The following is a 25,600-nucleotide window of genomic DNA, read 5'->3' on the forward strand; positions in this document are numbered from 1 at the left end:
GTGCAGTCAACTTTTCAATGTCTAAAGTACAGCGCTGACTGTGCCGATCAGTTAGTGAACCACTGCGTGAGCTAGACCCCTGGTAGAAGGTAGCACAAGGTAATGTTAGTCTAGTGTACGAGCTATGCATGTATAGTCATCAACGAGGAGAGATAATCATTTACATGACTACCTGACCTATTAATGTATCTGATGGCTTTGCAAACTCTTGGTCATGACCTAATATTGGACCACTAAGGGAACCAGCGTACGTGTCCACCAATCAGAGGGCTCACACATCTATACCAGCTAAATGTGTAGACCCCGTGAGCTTTAACTCACCATCAGCTATACAGAAAGTCCTGATCTGTGAACATGATGAGATCTTGGTAAAATATAGGATAGTTTGGTAAACCTTAAAGGGCATCTGTCAGCAGTTTTGTACCTATGACACTGGCTGACCTGTTACATGTGCACTTGGCAGCTGAAGACATCTGTGTTGGTCCCATGTTCCTATGTGCCCGCATTACTGAGAAAAATGATGTTTTAATATATGCAAATGAGCCTCTAGGAGCAACGGGGGCGTTACCGTTACACCTAGAGGCTCTGCCATTGCCACGCCCTCTCCAAAGACAGATGTTAATGATGTTATCACTGCCTGGCCCTGTCAATCAACATGCAGAGGGCGCAGCAGTTGCAAAGAAAGCTGAGCCTCTAGGAGTAATGGCAACGCCCCCGTTGCTCCTAGAGGCTCATTTGCATATATTAACATTTTATTTTCCGCAGCAAAGCGGGCACATATGAACATGGCACCAACACAGATGCCTTGAGCTGCCAAGCGCACATGGAACAGGTCAGCCAGTGTCATAGATAGAAATCTAATATCAACGTACAGTGGCTCTACCCAGAAGAAATGGTCAAGGCGCTCACTCCACAGCGCACCCTCTGCCGAATAAGTATAATGTATGGACACAATGATTAGTTTTAGGAGGGCACTCAACTAACTATTGTTACATGGAAATAAATCCAGCTGATATGCATAATAACATCCTATTTATTGAAACAAAATAAATTATAACAAAATATATATATGTAATAACAAAAATATAAAAGATATAAAAGTTATATAAAAATGCTAAGAAATACAAAAAAGGAAAATATGTAAAATATAAAAAATGTATGTAAAGGACCTTATACTTAATGCAACAAGGATACGATAAATCCCATACATTAAAAATGATAGTTATTATGAATCCCAACATATACCATGATTATAGCAATGAATTCATGTAAATGCCTTCCTCATATAAAAATCATGATTGTAGCAGTGAAAATATTTGGACCATAATTCAACTCATTCAAAATGACCATAATACATATTTCAGAATTGTCAACAGAAAGAAAAAGTAAATGCTCTTGGTATATGGTGTGATTAAAAACCGTGGTTGATCAAGTATATCACAAATGTATGCAATGTGGATGATGATTGTAGAAAGCTCATATTTCCATATACGGTATATCCTCAAAGTTTGGTTTATCTCATAGTTGTCCTTAAATCCATGTTTGTGGTCAGAATATCAGTAATGCTACAAAACCATAATAATCTAATGTCCAGTGTGAAAAATGTGAGGATATTGTTTTATGTAGATGAATTACTTTCACACTTGCGTTCGGAGCGGATCCGTCTGGGGTCTGCACAGACGGATCCGCTCCTATAATGCAGACGATGGGATCCGTTCAGAACGGATCCGTCTGCATTATATTTCAGAAAAAATTCTAAGTGTGAAAGTTGCTCAGACGGATCCGTCCAGACTTTACAGTGAAAGTCAATGGGGGACGGATCCGTTTGAAATTGAGCCATATTGTGTCAACTTCAAACGGATCCGTCCCCATTGACTTACATTGTAAGTCTGGACGGATCCGTTTGGCTCCGCACGGCCAGGCGGACATCCGAAAGCGGCAAGCAGCGCCTGCTGAGCGGAGCGGAGGCCAAACGGTGCCAGACTGATGCATTCTGAGCGGATCCGCATCCACTCAGAATGCATTAGGGCAGTACGGATGCGTTCGGGGCCGCTTGTGAGAGCCTTCAAACGGAACTCACAAGCGGAGCCCCGAACGCTAGTGTGAAAGTTAAATAGCGATCTTCCAAAGATAAATGAAAAACATGCGTATTTCATCTTAAGAGGCCTCGTTATATTAAAGAAACTGACGTCAGTGTAACCATTTTTATGCATCAGTCTTAATTGCTGTATATGAATATCCTTATGCGGTCAGTTAATAAGAATTCATGTGCTGTTCAATGTAACTTAGTTATGTTACCACTTCCATGTGTCTCTGGTACGGATAATTGCTCTGGCTCGGCGTCCCACGTGTCAGGGAATAGCTGGGAATAGACACTCCTAAGGCTAGGTCTACACGGCGACATTTGTCTCACAACATCTTGTCACACCAATGTCGCGCGACAATTTTTATAATGATAGTTATGGTGTCGCACTATCATTATGAAAATTGTTGCGCGACATTGGTGCGACAAAATGTCGCGCGACAAATGTTGCAGTGTAGTTGTGCCCTATCTGTCGCGTGACAAATGTTGTCGTGTAGACCTAGCCTACATAGATACAAATCTGCCCTTTATAGTAAATGTCTACACTTGAACACCATGCTGCTTGTTTCTTTAGGGTACCTGCATACCAGTGCAGATTTCAAAACAGAAAATCCACAGGTTTTTTAAGGCAGATTTCTTTGAGTTTCCACACCAGATGTGCACCTATAAGCTTGGGACACCTTTGGGGGCAATTGCATTCTACTCATTTTCAGCTAAAAATATATTTTTTCAATTGGTCTTTTTTTTTTTTTTTTTTTCAACAGTGTTTCCTCTACAGAAAAAACTAAGATAAAAACATCCTGCACGGTATGATATATAAATGTGCGGATGTCCCTGGCCATATTATTGAAGGAAATCACAGAAATAAGGTATAATGCACTTCATAAAGTAGATGCAAGCATTATATATGGACAAAGTCCTCACTCTGATATGATAAAATCTGAGACACTTAGGCAATATATTTTGATCAAAACACATCTGTGCCCGCCTACCTGCTCCAAGGTGGTCTCAGGTCAGGTGGGTCCTACGCTAAACCTACCTAAGCCATTGGGCTTCTATGTTCAGGAGCGCAGTTTATGTAGTATATGCTTCAGGGAGTGACACCTTCAAGTGTGAATGCGCACCTATTTTATCTTGGGAGTAGCTTTTCTTTGCACTTTTGCCCTTCCTATCCAATAGAGCGCCTTAATTAGGTGGTACATATAGGTTTGCTCCTCCTCCCATTGGTTGCTTGATGCACATGGAGGTGACTAGGAGCAGCACACTATATGTGCGGGGTCTGCGCTCCTGAACATAGAAGCCCAATGGCTTAGGTAGGTTTAGCGTAGGACCCACCTGACCTGAGACCACCTTGGAGCAGGTAGGCGGGCACAGATGTGTTTTGATCAAAATATATTGCCTAAGTGTCTCAGATTTTATCATATCAGAGTGAGGACTTTGTCCATATATAATGCTTGCATCTACTTTATGAAGTGCATTATACCTTATTTCTGTGTTTCCTCTACAGTCTTCATTTTCAGTGTAGCTTCAGACTATTGCTTTCTGTTTTACACTGAATCCAGACCGGGCATGTCCAAACTGCGGCCCTCCAGCTGCTGCTAAACAACAACTCCTAGCATGCCTGGATAGCTTACAGCTATTAGGGCATGCTGGGAGTTGTAGTTTAGCAACAGCTGGAGGGCCGCAGTTTGGACATGCCTGGTGTAGACCTTATCTCTGAACTTTAAGCCATATTCTTATCAGTTTGATATGATTTTAGCTACAATTAGGGTTTATGATCTGTCAGGGGTTGACAGGTAAGGGCTACATATTGAGCCATCAAAGCAGATCCATGACGTATTCAGTGTAAAACAGAAAGGCTATAGGGAAAAAGCTATAGAATTTTTTTAAGTAAAGGCCAATTGAAAAAACATTACTTTTAGCCCCAAATGACATGCAATAATAAAAAATAAAAAAATATAACCTAACAATGTCTGTCTTATGTTTTCATGGCATTCTAATTGTGGGCCTGAAGAGATCACAGGAGACGATATAGTGTATAGTGTTCTGTTCATCTACTAAAATCTGCAAAAGGTATTGTACCTAAAGGAAAATTGGAAAACTTACCCTTGGTGTGCCCTCTTTTTGTGACAGAGCTGTTCATTCCCGGGGGAGAATCATTGTATAACATGTACGCGGTGTCGTTTCTCTGAGTGAAGGAGAATATCAGATTCAAACAAAAGATGCAATGACAGAACTCAAGAAACTCAAGACTTCTAAGGGCTCATGCACACGAACGTGTACGCCCCCTGCCTGTGCTGCGGACCGCAAACAGCGGTCTGCAATACACAGGCACTGGCAGTGTGCCCGCTGCTTGCGGATGCGGACCTATTCATTTAAATGTTCTATTTTTTTGCAGTGCAGAGGCACTGACCGAAATCCCACGGAAGTGCTCCATAGTGCTTTCCGCTCCATGCCTCCGCTCCGTATCTTGCGGTGTCTGTATATTGTAGACCCGCTGTTTGAGGGCCACAATATGGGCATGGGTGCCTTCATAACAAGGAACAACTGCACCCACTAGCCCCACTCCCCACAGAGGCTGTTGTTCCAACTTTTTGGGAGATTTTATGTTGCTCATGGCACTTTTTTTTTAATGTTTAGTGACAGTGGCATGGCCTCAGTGGTCTGAATACTATACTGTGGCATAGATTTGGCATACAAGTGGTATAGATTTAATTTCCTGGCATACAGACTGCCAGAAGATGAACCAAATTTATCAAGATGCCTGCATCCCATTTGATGCATTTTACTCCACTTATTTTTTTATTTTTTTTTATTAAAGGGGTATTCTGGTTATAACATGTTATCCAAGCCGGGACCCCTACCGATCACGAGAATGGGAGCCCAGCAATCTGTGAAGCCCCCCTGAAATTGACCGAGCGCCTGGTTGAAATTAAATAACGTTTTATAGCCAGAATACCGTTTAAGGCTGGAGTATGAAACACCGGGACAGTTACCAAAAGTCCAGAATTTGCAAGGAACGACCCCCAATTTGTATAGACAGTCCCTGCAAATTTGGGCTGTCCTGCGTTGAAAATGGACAAGGCTTATGTACTCTCTGCCATAAGGGTCCATTCACACGTCCACAAAATGGGTCCGCATCCGTTCCGCAATATTGCGGAACAGGTGCGGACCCATTTATTTTCAATGGGGCTGGAATGTGCTGTCCGTATCCGCATTTGCGGATCCGCACTTCCGTTCCGCCAAAAAATAGAACATGTCCTATTCTTGTCCGCAATTGCGGACAAGAAAAGGCATTTTCTATGACAGTGCCGGCGATGTGCAGTCCGCAAAATGCGGAACGCACATTGCCAAGTGTCCATGTTTTGCGGATCCGCAAAACACATACGGACGTGTGAATGGACCCTGAATGAGCGGTCCCACACATTTGGGGATATTCTCAGGGGAGGGCCCTATTTTTCATGCCGGCGATGTGCGGTCCGCAAAATGCGGAACGCACATTGCCGGTGTCCATGTTTTGTGACTGGACCCTTACTCCGTGTGCATTCCATTTCCGTATGTCCGTATTTCCGTTCCGCAAAAAAATAGAACATGTCTTATTATTGTCCGCATTACAGACAAGGATAGTGCTGTTCTATAAAGGGCCAGCTGTTCCGTTCCGCAAAATATGGAATGCACACGGATATCATTTTTTATTTTTTTATTTTTTTGTTTGCGAACCGCAAAATACATACAGTCGTGTGCAAGAGCCTTAATAAATTCCTTCCAGAGTGCCTACAATGCTAATTGGGAGGGGAATGGAAGAAGACATAAAAAACTAGAAACTAATGCGTGTGACAAGGGCGCCATTGTTCTTCAGTGAATCCTATCACTTGAATGGAGATGTCCTTTTGAGTGTCTAGCATAGTGGGTGCCATGTGTGCCGAAGGGGCCTCTACCCCTGAATTCTCAGGATCGGGAGGGGGTCATAGAGGCCCTCACCAATTAATGTAGTGTAGCATATCGTAGTAATAAGCCATATAGTTACAATATGGAAATACCCCTTTAACGCCTCATCCACAGCACGGAGCTGCAATAGATTTCAGTCTAGGCGCCTGGATTGCCTGAGGATGTGCGCCTCGTCATGTGTGCACACCCTCTGGCACCGCAGGGGATTTCATAGACCGGAGTAAAATGCTGGTCTTTGATAAATTCCCTCCTTTAGCGTTTCTGTGGCAGAATATTTAGACCGTGAAATCTCCACTCACGTTATAGGACTGATAAAGCTGCTGCAGCACTTGTGCCACTGCACTCTGGGTCATGTTGATGAGGAATTTGCTGACTTGCCATCCTTGCGACTTGGAGTCGAGATACAAATAGTCCACTCCTGGTCCACCTGTCCGATTGATCAGACGCACTGGTAACTTGTAAATCACAAACCTATAAAAATATAAAAGAAATATAATGTGTATTAAAAGTATATCAAAAGGTAAAAAAAAAAGTCTAAACCAGCTTCCCATATGTTAGATACAATGGTGGCTTTTGTGATCGCTGCTAATCATTAAAGGGGTTATCCAAACTATAAAACATGCCCCCCAATGCCCGAGCCCCTCATAGATTATATGTACCCCGATCCCCGGCACCCACGTTGCTCCTGATCTTCACATGGCCGCCGATGCGTTGCTAGGGAGGCTCATTCTCGTCAAGGCCTGCTATTGGCTACTCCCCATATGACTCTTTTATATGACCGGAAATCGTACACAACATTCTAGATAGAATCGATCAGTATTCAGAAATTTGACGTTAGCAGGAGTGTAGCCATAGAGGGCGCACGCAATCCCAGATGTCTGCAAGGGCCATTCTGCAACATAAGTCCCGGCTCCTCCAGTCCATAGACGGACATGCACGCCCGGCTCCTCCAGTCCATAGACGGACATGCACGCCCGGCTCCTCCAGTCGACAGACGGACATGCACGCCCGGCTCCTCCAGTCCACAGACGGACATGCACGCCCGGCTCCTCCAGTCCATAGACAGACATGCACGCCCGGCTCCTCCAGTCCATAGACGGACATGCACCCCCGGCTCCTCCAGTCCATAGACGGACATGCACGCCCGGCTCCTCCAGTCCATAGACGGACATGCACGCCCGGCTCCTCCAGTCCATAGACGGACATGCACGCCCGGCTCCTCCAGTCCATAGACGGACATGCACGCCCGGCTCCTCCAGTCCATAGACGGACATGCACGCCCGGCTCCTCCAGTCCATAGACGGACATGCACGCCCGGCTCCTCCAGTCCATAGACGGACATGCACGCCCGGCTCCTCCAGTCCATAGACGGACATGCACGCCCCGACTCCTCCAGTCCATAGACGGACATGCACGCCCGGCTCCTGCATCAGCCCTGTGGGTAGGCCTGGAGGATCTTTACCTCGTCGAGCGGCCGGTCCTGGCTGTCCATCTCCACCATGCCCAGCCTGTTCAGGGTACCAAGGCCCTGGCACACCCGCCCGAAGATAGTGTGCTTGCCGTAGCCAGTGTCGGTGTTTTGCGCATCCGCAAAACACATACGGACGTGTGAATGGACCCTTACTCTGTGTGCATTCCATTTCCGTATGTACGTATTTCTGTACCGTAAAAAATAGAACATGTCCTAGTATTGTCCGCATTACGGACAAGGATAGTGCTGTTCTATGAAGAGCCAGCTGTTCCGTTCCGCAAAACACAGAATGCACACGGATATCATCCGTTTTTTGTGGATCCGTTTTAAATGGAAGGCGTCCGTGTTGCCTTCTGCAATTTGCCGAACGGAACGGGCGCCGGCAATATAAATGGCTACTCTTGTCCGCAAAGCACGAACAAGAATAGGACATGTTATATTTTTTTTAGCGGGGCTGCGGAACGGAGCCACGGATGCGGACAGCACACAGAGTGCTGTCCGCAACTTTTGCGGCCCCATTGAAATGAATGGGTCCGCATCCGAGCCGCCAAAACGGATGCGGACCCAAACAACGTTCATGTGCATGAGGCAAAAAAAGCAGGATAAGCCCCCGTATGGCTATGTGAACAAAGAATTAAAAAAGTTATGGCTATTAGAATGTGGGGATCTGACTCCTGGCACACCCGCCATCAGCGACATATTAATGGCCTGTTCTGAGGATAGATCATTAATATGAAAATCTCAAAAAACTCTGTAAAGGGGTTTTCTGAGATGTTAACACTGATGACCTAACCTTTGGATAGGTCATCCGTATCTGACCGTGGGGGTCCGACACCTGGAACCCCCGCTGATTAGCTGTTTGAGAAGGCACCAAGACTCCTGCGGTCTTCTCCGTGCTTACCAAGCACAGCTCCGTACATTGTGCTTGGAGCTGAGCGCGATACCAAGCACACTCGCTATACAATTTACAGCGCTGTGCTTGGTAAGCTACGAGAAGACCGCGGAGCTGACAGGAGTGCCGGTGCCTTCTCAAACAGCTGATCGGCGGGGTCCTGGGTGTCGGACCCCCCACTGGTCAGATACTGATGATAGGAAAGGTCATCAGTATCAAAATCTTGGAAAACCCTTGCTGGTGGTGTTACATTTTCCCACTAGCTGCCTTTAAGGGTACAGCCCCATGCGCTGTAAAATCTGCAGCAGATCTGGCAGAAAACCGCCATTGCAAGGTGTCACTGCAATAGATCCTCTGCTTTCAACCAAAATCTATGAAGGAAACCTGCAGCATAAGCCAACGTGCTGCTAATGAAAAACCGCCATTGCGCGCCTGCCCCATTCTGTCCTTGGGCGCCTCAGAGCACATATATTTTTTTGACGACTTGTGTAACTTTCACCTCTTTCATGTCCAGGTTCAAAAATCTATATTTTTTTTTTATAAATATGCAGATTTTATTTCACATATATCTACGTCACACGATTATTGCAGCCATTTTATTAGCCCACGGCACTGACTTTTTATTATTTATCTTACATATTGATCTAATAAAATTACTGATGATTGAAATATTGCATTTCAGGATCGTGTTCATCTACATTAGAGAGAATTCATCCCAGAAACTGATAAAAAATAAAGTGTCAGTGCAGTCTCCATAGCGACCAATCAGTACAGTATTCAAATGCAACTTTATTTATAAAGGAAGCAGCGCGGCGTGCAGCGTGAATGGCCGCGAGAACGAGGCTTGGGCAGCGGAAGTCCTTCTTCCCGCGGCAGTTTCCCGGGCGCACGTGTGTGTAATGGCGGGGATACCACTGGACAACTGGCGGCCCGCTACGGTCTCCCTGGACACCAGTATGGGCACAATTACGGTGGAGTTATACTGGGACCATGCGCCCCGGACTTGTAAGAACTTCGCGGAGCTCTCCCGGCGCGGCTACTACAACGGCACCAAGTTCCACCGCGTCATCAAGGACTTTATGGTCCAAGGCGGGGACCCTACAGGCACCGGGCGCGGAGGGGGCTCCATCTACGACGGGAAACACTTTGAAGATGAGCTCCACCCGGAGCTGAAGTTCACCGGGGCCGGTATCCTCGCCATGGCCAATGCCGGGCCTGACACCAATGGCAGCCAGTTCTTCCTCACCCTCGCCCCGTCCCAGTGGCTGGACAGCAAGCACACTATCTTTGGGCGGGTGTGCCAGGGCCTTGGTACCCTGAACAGGCTGGGTATGGTGGAGACGGACAGCCAGGACCGGCCGCTGGACGAGGTGAAGATCCTCCGGGCCCACCCACAGGGCTGATGGAGGAGCCGGGCGTGCATGTCCGTCTGTGGACTGGAGGAGCCGGGCGTGCATGTCCGTCTATGGACTGGAGGAGCCGGGCGTGCATGTCCGTCTGTGGACTGGAGGAGCCGGGCGTGCATGTCCGTCTGTGGACTGGAGGAGCCGGGCGTGCATGTCCGTCTGTGGACTGGAGGAGCCGGGCGTGCATGTCCGTCTGTGGACTGGAGGAGCCGGGCGTGCATGTCCGTCTGTGGACTGGAGGAGCCGGGCGTGCATGTCCGTCTGTGGACTGGAGGAGCCGGGCGTGCACGTCGCACTATGGACTGGCTGCACGGACTTGTGGACAGCTTTAGATTATTTTTTTTGTTTTCATTGTGGTTTTTTTTTACATTGTAACTTCACTTTTCTAATGAAAATCTGAGTAAAAATAAATCCTTACTTACATCACTTTATATAAAATCCTATCCGACGTTTCACCTCTCCATTTCGGTGATCTGGTGTAAACGCAGGCTGCTGTCTGGGCAAAAAAAACGTTGCGTGCAACTTCTATACTGGCCAGAGCATGCATGCATGGGACTGCGGGTGCCTGAGACTGGATCGTGCAGTCACAAGGGGCGCACTGCGCCAGACCTGCCCTGCTAGACAATGCGACTTGCACTGTGTAGGAAGCAAGACTGGCCTTTCAGACCTTCTAGTCTTGCTTCACAGTGCAAGTGCGCCCCTTGTGACTGCACAATCCCCTCTCGGGCTCCCGCCGTCAGTAATTTTCTCACTGCGCATGCGCCGGCAAGAATCACCGTGGGCGCTCGCGCCGCAGAGGTATATTCACAGCGCGAGCGTGATCACTGGCTGCAGGAGAACTCAAGCTAGTGATCACGCTCGCACTGTGAATATACCTCCCGGCACATGCGCAGTGAGAAAATGATGCCCCGCTGACTGCGGGACCCCGAGACAGGATTGTGCAGTCGCAAGGGGCACACCGTGCAGGCGCCAGACTTGTGCGATCCCAAGGAATCGAAAATATGTAAATCACAGTGAAGGGAGGATGGGTAAGAGGCTTTGCTTGATTTGAAGCATGGAGGCCGCTGCTCCCTTAAATTCAAGCTTACAGGAAACGGCGCTCATGGAGATTTAAAAAAGTATTTTTCTAAAGTATGGATTATTGAATTTCTGCCTCACACACATGATCAATAACAGACTGGGGGCTGCTATAAGGTAATGCTGGCGGTCTCATATCACATTTGGAGGTGACAGGTTCCCTTTAAGACCTGAGTGTCGGACAGCAATCTTAATAAGGCCCTGCACTGGCGGTAGAAGGCTTCCCACTAATATAGACATGTTTCTGTTTAATAAATGACCCCCAATAGGTGCAGAATGGATCCAAGACAAGCCTAAAATGAAAGTGCCATCCACGCAGGCATCAAATGGAATGGAATGGAATGGAATTAATACTCCCAATACTTTGTGCGTAAAACAGAAGATAATATAAATAGCTCCTGCGCATCAGGCATACAGCTACATACAAATGATCACAGCACGAGCGGTAATGGAGCCGTAGTATAGGGATATGAGTGGTGCAAATACTGAATCAGACAGAAATCTTCAAAGTTCGGTGAAGGTGCAAATGTTTGTATACAAATAACTAATGTATCAAACAATCATGTGATATAATAAATACATCAAAATAATAAAGATGAAACAAATAATATATCACTGAACACGGAGGCTACTTTCACACTAGCGTTTTTGCTGGATCCGGCAGGGCTCAGCAAAAACGCTTCTGTTACTGATAATACAACCGTCTGCATCCGTTATGAACGGATCCGGTTGTATTATCTGTAAGATTGTCAAGACTGATCCGTCATGAACTCCTTTGAAAGTCAATGGGGGACGGATCCATTTTCTGTTGTGTCCGAGAAAACAGATCCGTCCGCATTGACTTGCATTGTGGGTCGTGACAAATCCATCTTTCTCTGCATCCCAGGACGGAAAGCAAACTGCAGAATGCTGCGGTTTGCTCTCCGGTATGAGAACGGAATGGAATGTATTTTGGAGCATTTAGTTCTGTTCAGTTACGTTTTGTCCCTATTGACAATGAACAGGAACAGAATGGAAACGTTTTTTCCGGTACTGAGACCCTCCTGACGGATCTCAATACCGGAAATGATTAACGCTAGTGTGAAAGTAGCCTTAGGGTACTTTCACACTTGCGGCAGATCCGGCAATCTGTACGCAAACGGATGCGTTTGTGAGACGGATCCGGATCTGTCTCACAAATGCATTGCAATACCGTATCAGTCTTTCCGGTTGTCATCTGGAAAAACGGATCCGGTATTTATTTTTTCACAGATTAAGTGGTCTGCGCATGCGCGGACGGAAAGAACGGTTCCATTTTGCTGAAACACTCGGGGCTGGATCCGGCATTAATGCATTTCAATGGAAAATAATGCTGTTTACCGGCATGGGTTCAAGATTTTTGGCCGGAGAGAAAACTGCAGCGTGCTGCGGTATTTTCTCCGGCCAAAAAAAACGTAAGAGGGACTGAACTGATGCATCCTGAACGGATTGTTCTCCATTCAGAATGCATTAGGATAAAACTGATCAGTTATTTTCCAGCATTGAGCCCTGAGGACAGAACTCAACACCGGAAAACAAAAACGCAAGTGTGAAAGTACCTTTAGATATAAGCTATGCCCAAAACCTCATGATTAGCAACTATTATAATGTCCTGCGCATAAAACCTTATGGCTACTGACCACTCGGCTCTGTACTATTAATCATGGAGAAGATACCGAGCAACACTACCGCAGCGTGGTATATCTTATGACAAATGTTACACTTCAGCTTTCAGTGTGTGAATTAGGGTTTATTCATAGTAGCTCACAGCACTTTGCAGCACTGTAGGGGTTAATGGCCTCTTGCTCGGTGCACAGGTACTGATTAGCTCTGCTTTACACGTTTGGCGGTGTGTCCCACCTCTTGTCTGTGCATCAGATCTGCCAGGCCCTCTGCCTACGGGAGCTATAGTCCGTCTGTCAGTCTCTGTGCCCGTGACCTTGATCTATTATCCATCAGCCATGTATTCTAACCTAGTGCCGTCTGGACTGGCCTTGGAACGGCGTGTACTCTGTCTCTCTGTTCTCCGCCTTGTTCTGTCTCTGCTTTGCCTGATCCTCTGTTACTTTGCACTGGTGTCTCTGATCTCTATGGGTAAGCCACCAACTACACTGGGACTATTCCAAGAGGTATCGGCCTGGTGGTTCCCCTGCGGCGAAGACCAAATCCCTGTGTAGTGGTTTAAAACAAGGTGACCGCCCTCAGGAATAGCCCACCGGTTAGCTGGCACAGTTGTTCCACAACCATTGTCGGTAGCATAATGTGAGGATAAACGCTAATGTATACAAATTTGCATAAACGTGTCACCACGTAATTAATTACTAAGTTGTTCAATTATAAAAAAATGTGGGTCACTTAATGTATTGAATATTTACCACATAATTAATAAGAATTATAAAAGTTCACATTCCTTCATAACCTAATAATTATCCTAATGCACCCTAAAAACAAAATAAACAACCGCCCTATGTATAAAGTGTACATATGTGAATGTCCACACCTATAATAGGACACCACTGCCTGGAGTGAACCGACAACCCACAAAGCAATATGACAATTAAAGGGGTTGTCCACTTTCTGGTTACTGTTGATCATCGTGTAGGTAAGATAACTACATGGAGAAAACCACAGAAATAAGATAATAATGCACTTATTAAAGCAGATGCAAGCACTATATATGGACTAAGTCCTCACCCTGATATGATAATGTCTGAGACACTTAGTCAATATATTTTGATCAAAACACATCTAAGCCCGCCTACCGAACGTCAAGGTGGTCTCAGGTCAGGCGGGTCCTACGCTAAACCTACCTAAGCCGTTGGGCTTCTATGTTCAGGAGCGCAGACGCCGCACATATGGTGTGCTGCTCCTAGTAACCTAGTGTGGTTTTCTTCAATAATATGGCCAGGGACATCCGCAAATTTGTATCATATCGTGCAGGATGTTTTTATCTTAGTTTTTTCTGTGATTTTTTTGTTTATGTAGTGTTTGCTTGAGGGAGTGGCACCTTCAAGTGTGAATGCGCACCTAGTATCTTGGGAGCAGCATTCCTCTGCACTTTTGCCCCCCTCCCCTATCCAATGAGCGCCTTAATTAGGTGGTACATATGGCTGTGCTTGCTCCTCCTCCCATTGGTTGCTTGATGCACATGGAGGTTACTAGGAGCAGCACACCATATGTGCGGCGTCTGCACTCCTGAACATAGAAGCCCAACGGCTTAGGTAGGTTTAGCGTAGGACCCGCCTGACCTGAGACCACCTTGACGTTCGGTAGGCGGGCTTAGATGTGTTTTGATCAAAATATATTGACTAAGTGTCTCAGACATTATCATATCACAGTGAGGACTTAGTCCATATATAGTGCTTGCATCTGCTTTAATAAGTGCATTATTATCTTATTTCTGTGGTTTTCTTCAATAATATGGCCAGGGACATCCGCAAATTTGTATCATATCGTGCAGGATGTTTTTATCTTAGTTTTTTCTGTGATTTTTTTTGTTTATAAGATAACTACATGGCACTCACTAACATAGCCTTTGTCGATCTTCTGCACCATTTTCTTTGCATCGTATGGTATGCTTCCTTATCATAAGGTCCTGTCTGCTGATGAAGGGTCATGTGACCAGGCAAATTACTCTCCACCATTCAAATGCACTGCACCTGCTATCTGTCGGCAGTTAAATGCAGTGTGTCAGAATGGAGGCGGCCAAGTGATGCGTCTGGTCCTCCATCAGCTGCCATCTTGTTGGCATGACCTCGATGCAGGCGGCACAGAAGACTTTCGCAACCAGGGGGCATGGGAGCAGAATATCAACAAAGGCTATATTTGTAATTGCCAAATAGTCATATTGGTTAATGGTAGCCAGAAAGTGGACAACCCCTTTAAGATAAAAAGATTTTTCTATAATCACTAACTGCAAATCCTTCTTAATAATATAGCAGCCTCAAGCAAGGGTCCAAGGAGAGTACGGCCGATAGATGGTCCAACCGGGATGGGAAGTAAAATAATCTATTAATGAGACTGTCTCTCAACAAATCACCTATATTTTATTGATTCACCATTAATAAATACATCAAATTATTAATTGTACATTAATTGTTGACCCAGGTATAAATCATGCGGATCTCACGCATAAAAAATAAATAATAAAAAGTATAAAATATTAAAAATCTAAAAATGGCCAGACAGTTTATTAGGACTCTGTTTTTGGACGGTGTCTTGTTTAATAAATATTATTGTCCATGTATAAATTATAGCAGCAGCGGATCCCTTATATCATCTGTGCATGTATTTGTGCACATGGGTTTCAATCGCTGCACTGGTCGGCGCTCCTGCGGCGTTGGTCTGGATATGAGTGGCAGAGTTTGCAATGTACGCGCGCTGTGTCACTGTACTATTTAATATATATTCACATTCAGCCGAGTTTGTTTAGTTACGACCACGTTGTTCTCCCCTTTTTCGTATCTCTCCCCGCTGTGTCTCTCTTAGTCGGGTCTGCGTTATTCCTAGTCGGCTTGTGATCAGCTGTACGGCTCCGCTCTCCGCCGTTTCAGGACACGTAGCGCACTCCTCCAAATCCTCCCAAAGCTCCGTATGTCAGCTTAATAATATTCCAATTATTTAAGAAACAAGTTTCCGTCCACACTGTCTTTCTGTCGGCGTTCACCTTTCACCAGACGCGTTTCGAAACAATGGTGTTTCTTCCTCAGTGGTATATGTTCAAATGTTACAAAACCATCTCTTAAGAGTTTGGACCCTGCAAATCCACATTCATATTGTATACACATGGAAAAAAATGTCAAGACATTTATTTCCCACCCAAGGAGTGGCCGACCATGTAATATCATGCCAAGAGCAAGACGTGTACTAGTCTGCAAGGTCACAAAGGAACACAAGGTAACCTCTGAGCAACTAAAATCATTTCTCACATTAGTTAATATTCATGAGTCCACCGTCAGGAGGAAACTGAAGAACAACAATGGTGTGCATGGCAGGACTGAGAGGAGGAAACTGCTGCTCTCCAGAACATCACCGCCTGTCTGCAGTTTACTGAAGATGACCTGGAGAAGCCAGAAGGCTGTTGGAAGAATGTTTTGTAAATGGATGAGACCAAAATAGAACTTTTTGGTTTAAATGAGAAGAGTTATATTTGGAGAAAACACTGCATTCTAGCATAAAAACCTCATCCCATCAGTGATGTTGGTTTGGACCTGTTGTGTTGCATCTGGGGCAGGACGGCTCGCCATCATTGATGATGAATTCTGGATTACACTAGCAAATTTTAAAAGAAAATGTAAGGACATCTGTGCACGAGTCATGCAGCAAGACAACGACCCTAAGCCCACAAGTCATTATACCAAGTAATGGTTAAAGAAGAAGAAAGGTAAAGTTCTGGTATGGCCAAGTCACCGTCCTGACCTTAATCCAATAGAAATGTGGTTAAGGGGGCTGAAGCGAGCAATTCATGGGAGGAAACCACCATCATAACAGAGTTGACGCTTTTTTGTATGGAGGAGTGGGCTAAGATTCCTCCAAGCCGTAAACTTAACGTAATTTTCACACATGCTTCCTCCAGCTCTTAAAGAGCCATTGCATGCCCTAATTTCCACCAGTCTATGGCTGGTCTCCAATCCCCCCCCCCCCCCCCCCCAAAACTAGAGTAAGCGGTCTAAAGTGTAAGTGATGCTGAGTATTAGGTTTGTCTAGCTCGCTAGTCCTGCGATGCCTGAGCATTAGGTTTGTCTAGCTCGCTAGTCCTGCGAAGGTGTGGTGTTCTGTTTGTCTGCCCTTGTACAGACTTGTGCCTGTTTCCCGATTCTGACCTTCCGCAGCCTGACCTCTGTTTTGACCCTTTGCTGCCTTCCTTGTCCTTAGATTGTTTATCAGATTGTTCATAGTCTGCCTGATCTTGGTCTGTCCCAGACTCCAGTTTTTCCTGATCCCTCTTTGCTCCGTATCGGTGAATTTGACCCCTAGTTAACCACACTGAGACTGCTCCAGGAGGCAGAGGCCTGCTGGCTCCCAAGTCCAGATTCCCATATAGGTGTTAGGGCTCGTTCACACGAACGTGTGATGCCCATTGCCATATTGCGGACCGCATTTGCGGATCCGCAATACACGGGCACCCTTTCGTGTGCATTCCGCATCACGGATGTGGACCCATTCACTTCAATGGGTCTGCAAATCCGAAGATGCAGAACAGAAGCACGGAACGGAACACTACGGAAGCTTCCTGGGGTTCAGTTCCATGCTCTATCTTTTTGCGGAACGGAGGGATTGAGGACCCATTCAAGTGAATGGGTTCACGATCCCCATGCGGCTGGGCCACGGTCGATGCCCGTGCATTGCGGACCGCAATTTGTGGTTCACAGCACAGGCTTCACACGGTCGTGTGAACGAGCTCTTAAAGGGTGAAAACCAATGGACTGGTAGGATAACGCCCTTAGGAGTAGCTAAGTGAAACCTGTTTGTAGACACAGTGGTTAGGGTAAGTATTGGGTTATGAAGATATATGGACTTTTATCATTGTTATTAATAATGTGATGAATATTTAATACAATAAATGACACATATTTTCTATAATTGCACATTTGTGTAATAAATTACATGGTGACATGTATGTGCAAATTTGTATACTTTATAGTCACAATATTCATATGATATACCACGCTGTATTGCTGCTTGGTACCTGCGCCTTGATAAACAGCATGACGCCGAGACGGGCGCTAGCCATGTTATTTTATGTGCAGGATATTATAACATTTGCTAATTATATGGGCATGGTCCATAGGTGCGCAATTGATATATGATATTGTTCAGTGATACATATGTTATATTATTTGTTTGATCAATATAATCGTTAATTTCTAACGATAATTTGTTTTCCCTTAGTCCTAACAGCAGCACAGATGGGGTTAACTGCCCCCCGTGGACTGGTAGGACCGGCGGAAACCAATAAAAGAACTCCAGCTATCCCCCAGCCCACCGTGTATGTTACAAGAAAAAAAGTACTTTAGGGCGGGAAATTTGTGTGCTGCTGTTAGGACTAAGGGAAAACAAATTATCGTTAGAAATTAACGATTCCCTTACGTCCTACCAGCAGCACAGATGGGGAGATAGCAAGAAGAATCCCCTAGGGAGGGTCCTCATGCTCGGCAGAAGTAAGGACTGTCTGCCCAAAGGCCGAGAACTCCGATATCCTAGCATCGATCCTATAATGGGAGATGAAGGTAGACTCAGAGCTCCAGGAAGCTGCCTTACAGATCAACTCTAGGGGGAGAAGATTTCTCTCCGCAACAGAGGTAGCTACGGCCCTTGTAGAATGGGCCCTCACAAACTCCGGAGGATCTAAGGCTTGGGAAAAAAAGGCTTCCCTAATGGCTTCCTTAATCCAGCGACTAGTAGTCGTTTTAGACGCTTTACAGCCTTTTGACTTACCGGCGAACAGGATAAAGAGATTCTCATCCATCCTGAACTCTTTAGATCTATCCACATAGATCTGAAGGCATCTAGCTATGTCCAGTGGATGTCGGACTGGAGCATCAGAGGAGGAGGCAGAGAGCAATACAGGTAGAGAGACTACCTGATTAATATTTTGAAAGGTAGAAACCTTAGGTCTAAAGTAAGGTAGAAATTTCAGAAGGACCCTATCTTGTAGAAACATGGTATAAGGGTATGATGCGGAGAAAGCTTGAAGTTCCGAAACTCTTTTGGCCGAAGTTATGGCCAGAAGAAAAACCATCTTAAGAGTTAAAAGTTTAAAACTTGCCTCCTCCAAGGGTTCAAAGGGGGGAGATGCTAGCCCCTTAAGAACAACTGACAAATCGCATTGAGGAACGGGTCTCAGTATTGTAGGCTTCAATTTTTCCGCTCCTTTAAGGAAGCGCTTGATGAGCGGGTCCCGAGAATATGGTCTGTTAAGACAGGCCGAGATGGCAAAAACTTGGACCTTCAGGGTAGAAGGGGAGAGACCTCTGTCTATCCCATCCTGAAGGAACTGTAGGATCGCTGCGAGGGGCGGATCTGCAAACGCCACCTGGTTGGAGCTACACCAAGAGGTGAAGATCCTCATAATCCGAGAGTAGGCCTTTCTGGTAGACTCTGCTCTGGAATGCGATAATGTTCTCAGGACCGACTCAGAGAGCCCTTCCACTCTGGGAAGGGACTGGTCAACCTCCAGGCTGTCAGGTTGAATCTGGGCAGAGATGCGTGTCCCACGACACCAGGGTCTGCTCCGGGGGGAGTCTCCAATATTGTCCCCGACTCATCTGAATGAGCTGGGTAAACCAGGATCTCCTGGGCCAAAATGGTATGATGGCTATTACCGAGGCCTGATCCTGACGGATTTTCATCAATACCCTCGGGATCATGGAAAAAGGAGGGAAGATGTACACCAGCCTGAACCTCCACGGTATTGTCAGAGCATCTATCGCCAGGGGGTTGTCCTCCCTGTAAAGGGAACAGAACCTCTGTACCTTGGCGTTGAACTTGGTTGCCATGAGATCCACCTCTGGCATCCCCCACCTGAGGACTAATTGTTTGAAGATCTCCGGGTGTAATGACCATTCCATGGTCGGTAGGCCGCGACTTAGGCGGTCCGCGATGACATTGAGGGAGCCTCTGATGTGAGTGGCGGATAGATGGGATAGGTTCAGCTCTGCCCACCGAAGAATTACCCCAATCTCTAAAAGAAGGGGTACGGATCTTGTGTCTCCCTGCTTGTTTATATAAAGCACGGCAGTCATGTTGTCTGACTGGACTTTCACTGCTTTGCCCCGAATCTGAGGGGCGAAGTGAAGGAGGGCTAGCCGGATAGCACGCATCTCGCGGAGGTTTGAAGAAAGATGCCGCTCCTGAGGAGACCAGGATCCCCGAACTGGGGACCCGTCTAGATGAGCGCCCCAGCCTACAAGGGACGCGTCTGTGGTCAATATGAGCCAAGCTGGTTGGGTCATAGACTTCCCTTCTGGTAGATGAAACCACCATCTGAGGGAATTCCGGGATTGATTGGATAGGGAGCACAGGGAATCTAGCCCCCTGGGGCTGCCGTTCCACTTGCTTAAGACCTCCGATTGAAGAGGTCGGAGGTGCCATAAAGCCCAAGGGACTGCATCCGCAGCCGCTGACATGAGCCCCACCATCTTCATGAGGGTCCGTATGGAGACTCGTCGTGGTACATAAAGGAACCTTGCTAGGTCCTGAATCCACATTCTTCTTTCTGGTGTCAACTGGAGGGACATCTGCAAAGAGTTGACTATGAATCCCAGATAATGGATAGAAGTCGAAGGGCTCACGTTCGACTTCGACCAGTTGACCACCCAGCCTAGGCGGAGCAGAAAGGAAATTGCAACATGAAGTTGGTGGGAAAGTAGAGGGACTGAAGGGGCTAGAAGAAGCCAGTCGTCCAGGTAAGGGACAATGGTCAGACCTTGGAGTCTCAATGCTGCCACTACCGATACTACCACCTTGGTGAAGATCAGGGGGGCAGACGAGATTCCGAAGGGAAGGGCGGCAAACTGGAAATGTTTGCACACTCCTGATATCTGGACCGCAATCCTGAGAAACTTCCGGGAGGAAGGATGGATCGGGATGTGGAGGTAAGCGTCTTTGAGGTCCAGAGTAGCCATCACATCCCCAGGGTTGAGGAGGAGGCTGACTGACCTTATGGTTTCCATGCGGAACCTGGTCCTCTTTATGAAACGATTGAGAAATCTCAAATCTATAATCATCCGAAGATCACCCGTCTTTTTGGGTACCAGGAAAACTGGAGAATAAATCCCTAGACCCCTCTCCCCTGCCGGTACCTCCTCCAGGGCTCCCTTGGAAAGGTAGTCTTGGATATAGGCTTCCAAGACCCTTTGCCTGGTTGGCAAAAAACTGTGTGTGGCAATGAATCTTCCTGGGGGGGGAGAAATAAGGTCTATTAGATAGCCGACGGTTACTATATTTTGGACCCAGGGGTCTCGGATTTCCTGGGCCCACACGTGACTGAAGAAGAGAAGACGCCCCCCCACAGGGAGGTGGGGGAGGGGTACGGGATAATCAAGAGGCGTAACGGCAGGGACAGCAGGGTTTATCCAAGAGCCTCTGAGAGGCCCATAGTCAGGAGGGCTTTGCCTCCCTGGTGGGTTTGCGGGAACGCCTAGAAAATTTTCTAGGCGGCCCCCCCAATCCTTACGTCCCTGCTGACCTGGTCGGCCTCCGCGGGCTTGTCTTCCCCTGCCTCGAAAGGGCTGTTGGGGAAGGCTCTTCCCCTTTTTGTCTGATAGACCCTCCATGATGGTGTCTAGCTCAGAACCGAATAGACGGCTCGGTTCAAAGGGGAGCCCACAGAGGTTATATTTGGACGCATTGTCCGCATTCCAAGGTTTGAGCCACAGAGGTCTCCTGGCGGCAGACACTAAAGCCATAGTCTTGGCCGCCAATTTTAATTGGAGTTGGGCTGTGTCACAGAGAAAATTCATTGCTAAGTTGACGGACTTAAAGGCAGCGAGAATATCGTCCCGAGAGACACTCTGGTCAACATCCGTCTGAATCTGGTTCAGCTTGGTTCTGAGGAAGGAGGAGACCTCTGTGGCAGCAATAGAAGTCGAGGCCGAGGCTGCGGCCGCTGAGTAACCTCTTCTGAGGGTGCACTCTGCCCTCCTATCTAGAGGGTCCTGCAGGCTAGACCCATCGTCTGCAGGGACCAGAGTGCGCCTGGACAACTTGGCAATCGCCATGTCCACCTTAGGAATGGAACCCCATGATTCCACTAAGGGTATAGCCATAGGAAACATTAGCTTAAACTTCCTGGTAAGGACTGGGCCTTTTTCTGGCTTTTTCCACTCCGTGCGCATCACGGAGAGAAGGGTCTCATCTGCCCTAAAGACCCGCTGGGTCCGGCAGGCGGGATCGGAAGACTCCTCCACGTCAACATCATGGTCCCCCGACCTGATGGACCTTAGAAGCTTCTGGATCTTTTCCGGCGGAAAGAAACCAGAAGTCGCTTCTTCCTCATCCGAGGAAGATGACCCCACAGAAAGGGGCATAGGCCTATCGGTGGGGGCGGGCACCTCCATAGGTGTTTGGGAGGGAACAGGTAGTCTCTCGTTAAGGAGACTTACGACCCCTTTAATGGAGTTGTCGACATAAGTCTTAGCCCACTGGTACATATCCTGCATGGAAGGCTCGGTAGCAGTGGCAGAACGACAGCTGTTGCACCTAGAAAATGGGCAGCTGTCCTCAAGAGGCGTATTGCAGTCATAGCAAGCCAGGTGTCTCCTCTTGGTGGCTGATTTCCGAGGCTGATCGGAATCTCTGGGAGAGGCCATAGCTAAAAGGGAACAAAAGGAGAGGAATTTAAGCATCATAAATGGAAATAAGAAAAAACCCTCCAGAATTTAAGCACGAACCAGAGGAGAGAACAAAGATAGCTGAAGCAAAAAAAGACCGGTCTAAAGGCAATGTCTCACAAATAACAGGAGACTCTGGAGCTAGCTGTTAAAGCAGCGCAACCAGAGACCGACTGAGGGAATCAGGGAGCTTAAATAGAGTAGCTCCGCCCAGGGGAGTGGCAAAGTCCAGGCTAAAACCTCCCCCTAAGGACAGCTATACAACAAACGTCCCCTTGGAGAAAAAGGGGGAAGAAAAGGCCTAAGCCTATAAGGAAATGTCCCCACATAACCACCTGTTCCCCCCTGCGCCGCACGTCACTTCCGGTCATGGCGGCGCCCAGGCAAACAGGGAGCGCTGCCGGCTATCGCAGGGGAGATGATGGAGGGAGGACCTACGAGCATGGAAAAAACCATGCTGCAAGAGCGCAAATATAAGCGCATGTCAGATAAGTAAAAGAGGGACTAAAGGAGACTCATGGTCAGCACGATAACGTCCCAAACCCCTGTATATATAAAAAAATAAACCAGGGAGAAGACTCGCCAGTCCACCTGTCCAAAGGACAGAAAAAAACACGGTGGGCTGGGGGATGAACCCCTCCCTTTAAGGGAGCTGGAGTTCTTTTATTGGTTTAATCTTTGGGCTCATTAAAAATTCCGCCGGTCCTACCAGTCCACGGGGGGCAGTTAACCCCATCTGTGCTGCTGTTAGGACGTAAGGGAATATGTATTTATTATATTGCAAGATTATTTGATATACATAATTTGTATAGATACGTTTGCGCCTTTACCTGACATATGAGATTTGTTTTTTAGGCTGCATTCACACGTCCGTGGTGTGTTGCGGACCCGCAACACACCAGCCCGTCACCCCCATAGAAATGCCTATTCTTGTCCGCAAGCTGTGGACAAGAATAGGACATGCTCTATCTTTTTGCGGAGTTGTGGACCTAAAGATCGGGGCCGCGCACCGCAAATGCGGATGCAGACAGCGCACTGTGTGCTGTCCGCATCCATTCCGCCCCATAGAGAATTAATTGGTCCACACCCATTGCGCAAAATTGCGGAACGGATGCGGACCCATTCTGCGGACGTGTGAATGGAGCCTATTCAGTATTTGCACAGTTGATATCTCTGTACTATGGCTTCATTACTGCTGGGCACTCATGCTGTGATAGCTTGTATTTATTTGTATGCCTAATGCTCAGGAGCTAGTTATCTTATGTTTTATGCATAAAATATTGCTTGAATTTTTTATTTGTATTTGAGGATTTAATTCCATTCCATTTGATGTCTGCACGTATGGCACTGTGTGGCTTGTGTGACGTATGGCTTGTGTTGGATCTATTCTGCGCTTGCGCTTAGGTACCTGGTGCATGTGACGTTCACCGTTTTTTTTATGGGTGATTGAGGATGCCACCCACCACATGGAGGATGAACAAGGGACACTGATGAACCCTTGCAGGTGAATTTTTTGATTATTTTTTTTTTAACAGTTTTATTGTTTATCAAGCCAATAATATGCTTACAAACATTTTAGTCATTACAAAATGCATTCAGCTTTTGTATGAAGAAAAAAGACTTATGACAAGTATGCCAGTTACATTGGCATGAACTCCCTCCCAACCCCCCCTCCCTTCCTCCCCTTCTCCCAGCACTGATAGTTCACCAAAACTTGGTAAATCTTGCTATACTTCTATTAGTGTGCAGGTGAATTTGATATGTATTCTTGTGATGGCCTTTCACTTGTACCATTCTACCGTCCACGGCAGTGTCGGCTCCTGGTCTGTTTGTCTGCCAGTGCTCCATGTATTGTGCGATACCAGTGTCTCTGGTGTTTTCACCAGTGTTCCTGACCTCAGTAGGTCAGCTTCCAAGTACACTGGTATGTAGGTATCCCCCACGGGTATATATCTTATATTGTAATGGTGAATTTGCTGTCTCATTTATGTGCGGATCCATTTGGGGTGAATTAGGACACAGGATTTCATCTTTGGATATTTGCAGGTAAAATCTGCATGAAACCAAGGCACAAAACTAGTGGAGATTTTAAAAATGGCATCCACAGGCGGCGGACATCTTCCTCTTGTACAAACAAACTTACTGCAGATATTTCACCAATTCCAATGTAACAGGTGAAATCCGCATATGGCCCATACATGTAGTTTACTAAATAAGGTGCCATTATAGCTGTGTCTCTTGGAAGAAAATGGATGCTTACTGAAATGTTTTCTTCATATGTTATGTTGTCTGCTATTGGTGTCCTTTGTCTCAAAAATATTTAAAAGAAGCCAGTCACATCAGCATATTTGCAGTTTAATGCTGGCAGCACCCAGGTGGGAAGAGTCACAAGCTGGCAGAGAAGAGTCCAGCTTATTCATGAGCCGTTTTCCCCACCTATTCGCTAATGAATAACAGGCGAAAGATGAAAACTACCAGTGATCAGTGGGCGGACCGGGAGCTGATGGATAAGCCGGACTCTTCTACGGCAGTACTTGACTCTTCTTTCCGGAAGCTGTCAGTATTAAACTGTAAAGATTGGGGGCACCATAAAGAGTACGACCGAATCCCTGTAATCCGTTTTGTAGACAGCTGGAACCGTTCAGGACCCTTTAACCCCAATATTTATGCAATGCATTGATTGATCTGTCACATTCTCTCTTGTCCATCTGTAAAGTTTAGTCAGAATGGAAAAGGCAACGCACGAAAAGGTTCGAACAACCAACAGAATGGGGACTACATGACAACAGCGGACACAACCCACACGCTCAGCAAATCACCGGACTAATGGGATCAGATAGGCCTCATTCAGACGAATCCCAGCCCGACGTCAAACTTCATGATCTAAATTCACGTCATCTTAGGGGGTCTGAAATACAAATGCTAAAATGTGACTGCATCAGGACTGTGTGAATGAGGCCCCATTGAGAGAGGTTGTGCACATTTAAAGGGAACCTATCAGCAGAAATTGTACCTCCAAACCAGTGGCGTACATAGAGAAGTAAGGGCCCCATAGCAAGGATCAAACCAGGCCTCCCACACAGGACAGAAGGGTTTCCACCTAAACCCCTTTCAATGACCCTTGGGCTATTGTTTTCACTGCCTCATTTGCTAAAAGTTGTTCCTTTACAGGGTATAGTCCTGACCAAGTTTTCACCCCCAGTAGAAGAGGAGATGATCCCAACTGGGTCCCCTGGGCCCCATAGCAGTCACCAGGAGCGTAGCTAAAGACTCATGGGCCCTGGTGCAAGAGTTCAGCTTGGGCCCCCCTTCCCTCAATGCTTTGTGGCCAGGGACAGGGAAGCACATGGTCTTCATGCTCCCTGAGGCAAA

At 46.7% G+C, this 25,600-nt stretch overlaps 2 protein-coding genes across 3 annotated transcripts in view; one reads left to right on the forward strand and one right to left on the reverse strand.

Annotated features, from left to right (window-relative positions):
- DNASE2B (deoxyribonuclease 2 beta) overlaps positions 1–25,600 on the reverse strand; it is a 34,503-nt gene that overhangs the window by 7,311 nt on the left and 1,592 nt on the right. For both annotated transcript variants that reach the window (XM_044300674.1, XM_044300673.1), the window contains exons 2-3: positions 6,331–6,502; positions 4,190–4,271 (exon numbers count right to left, since the gene is read on the reverse strand). In XM_044300674.1, coding sequence (XP_044156609.1) covers positions 4,190–4,271; positions 6,331–6,502 — 254 coding nt within the window. The remainder of the gene's footprint in view (positions 1–4,189; positions 4,272–6,330; positions 6,503–25,600) is intronic.
- Positions 9,243–10,226, forward strand: PPIL1 (peptidylprolyl isomerase like 1). Its single transcript, XM_044300677.1, has one exon. The coding sequence runs from the start codon at positions 9,294–9,296 to the stop codon at positions 9,795–9,797; it is 504 nt and encodes a 167-aa protein (XP_044156612.1). The 5' UTR covers positions 9,243–9,293; the 3' UTR covers positions 9,798–10,226.

This window comes from Bufo gargarizans, chromosome 7 (assembly GCF_014858855.1).
Source record: "Bufo gargarizans isolate SCDJY-AF-19 chromosome 7, ASM1485885v1, whole genome shotgun sequence".
In the NCBI taxonomy this organism is placed as follows: domain Eukaryota; kingdom Metazoa; phylum Chordata; class Amphibia; order Anura; family Bufonidae; genus Bufo; species Bufo gargarizans.

Coding starts and splice junctions, on each gene's coding strand:
- PPIL1 (XM_044300677.1), top strand. CDS start 9,294: ATGGCGGGGATACCACTGGACAACTGGCGGCCCGCTACGGTCTCCCTG.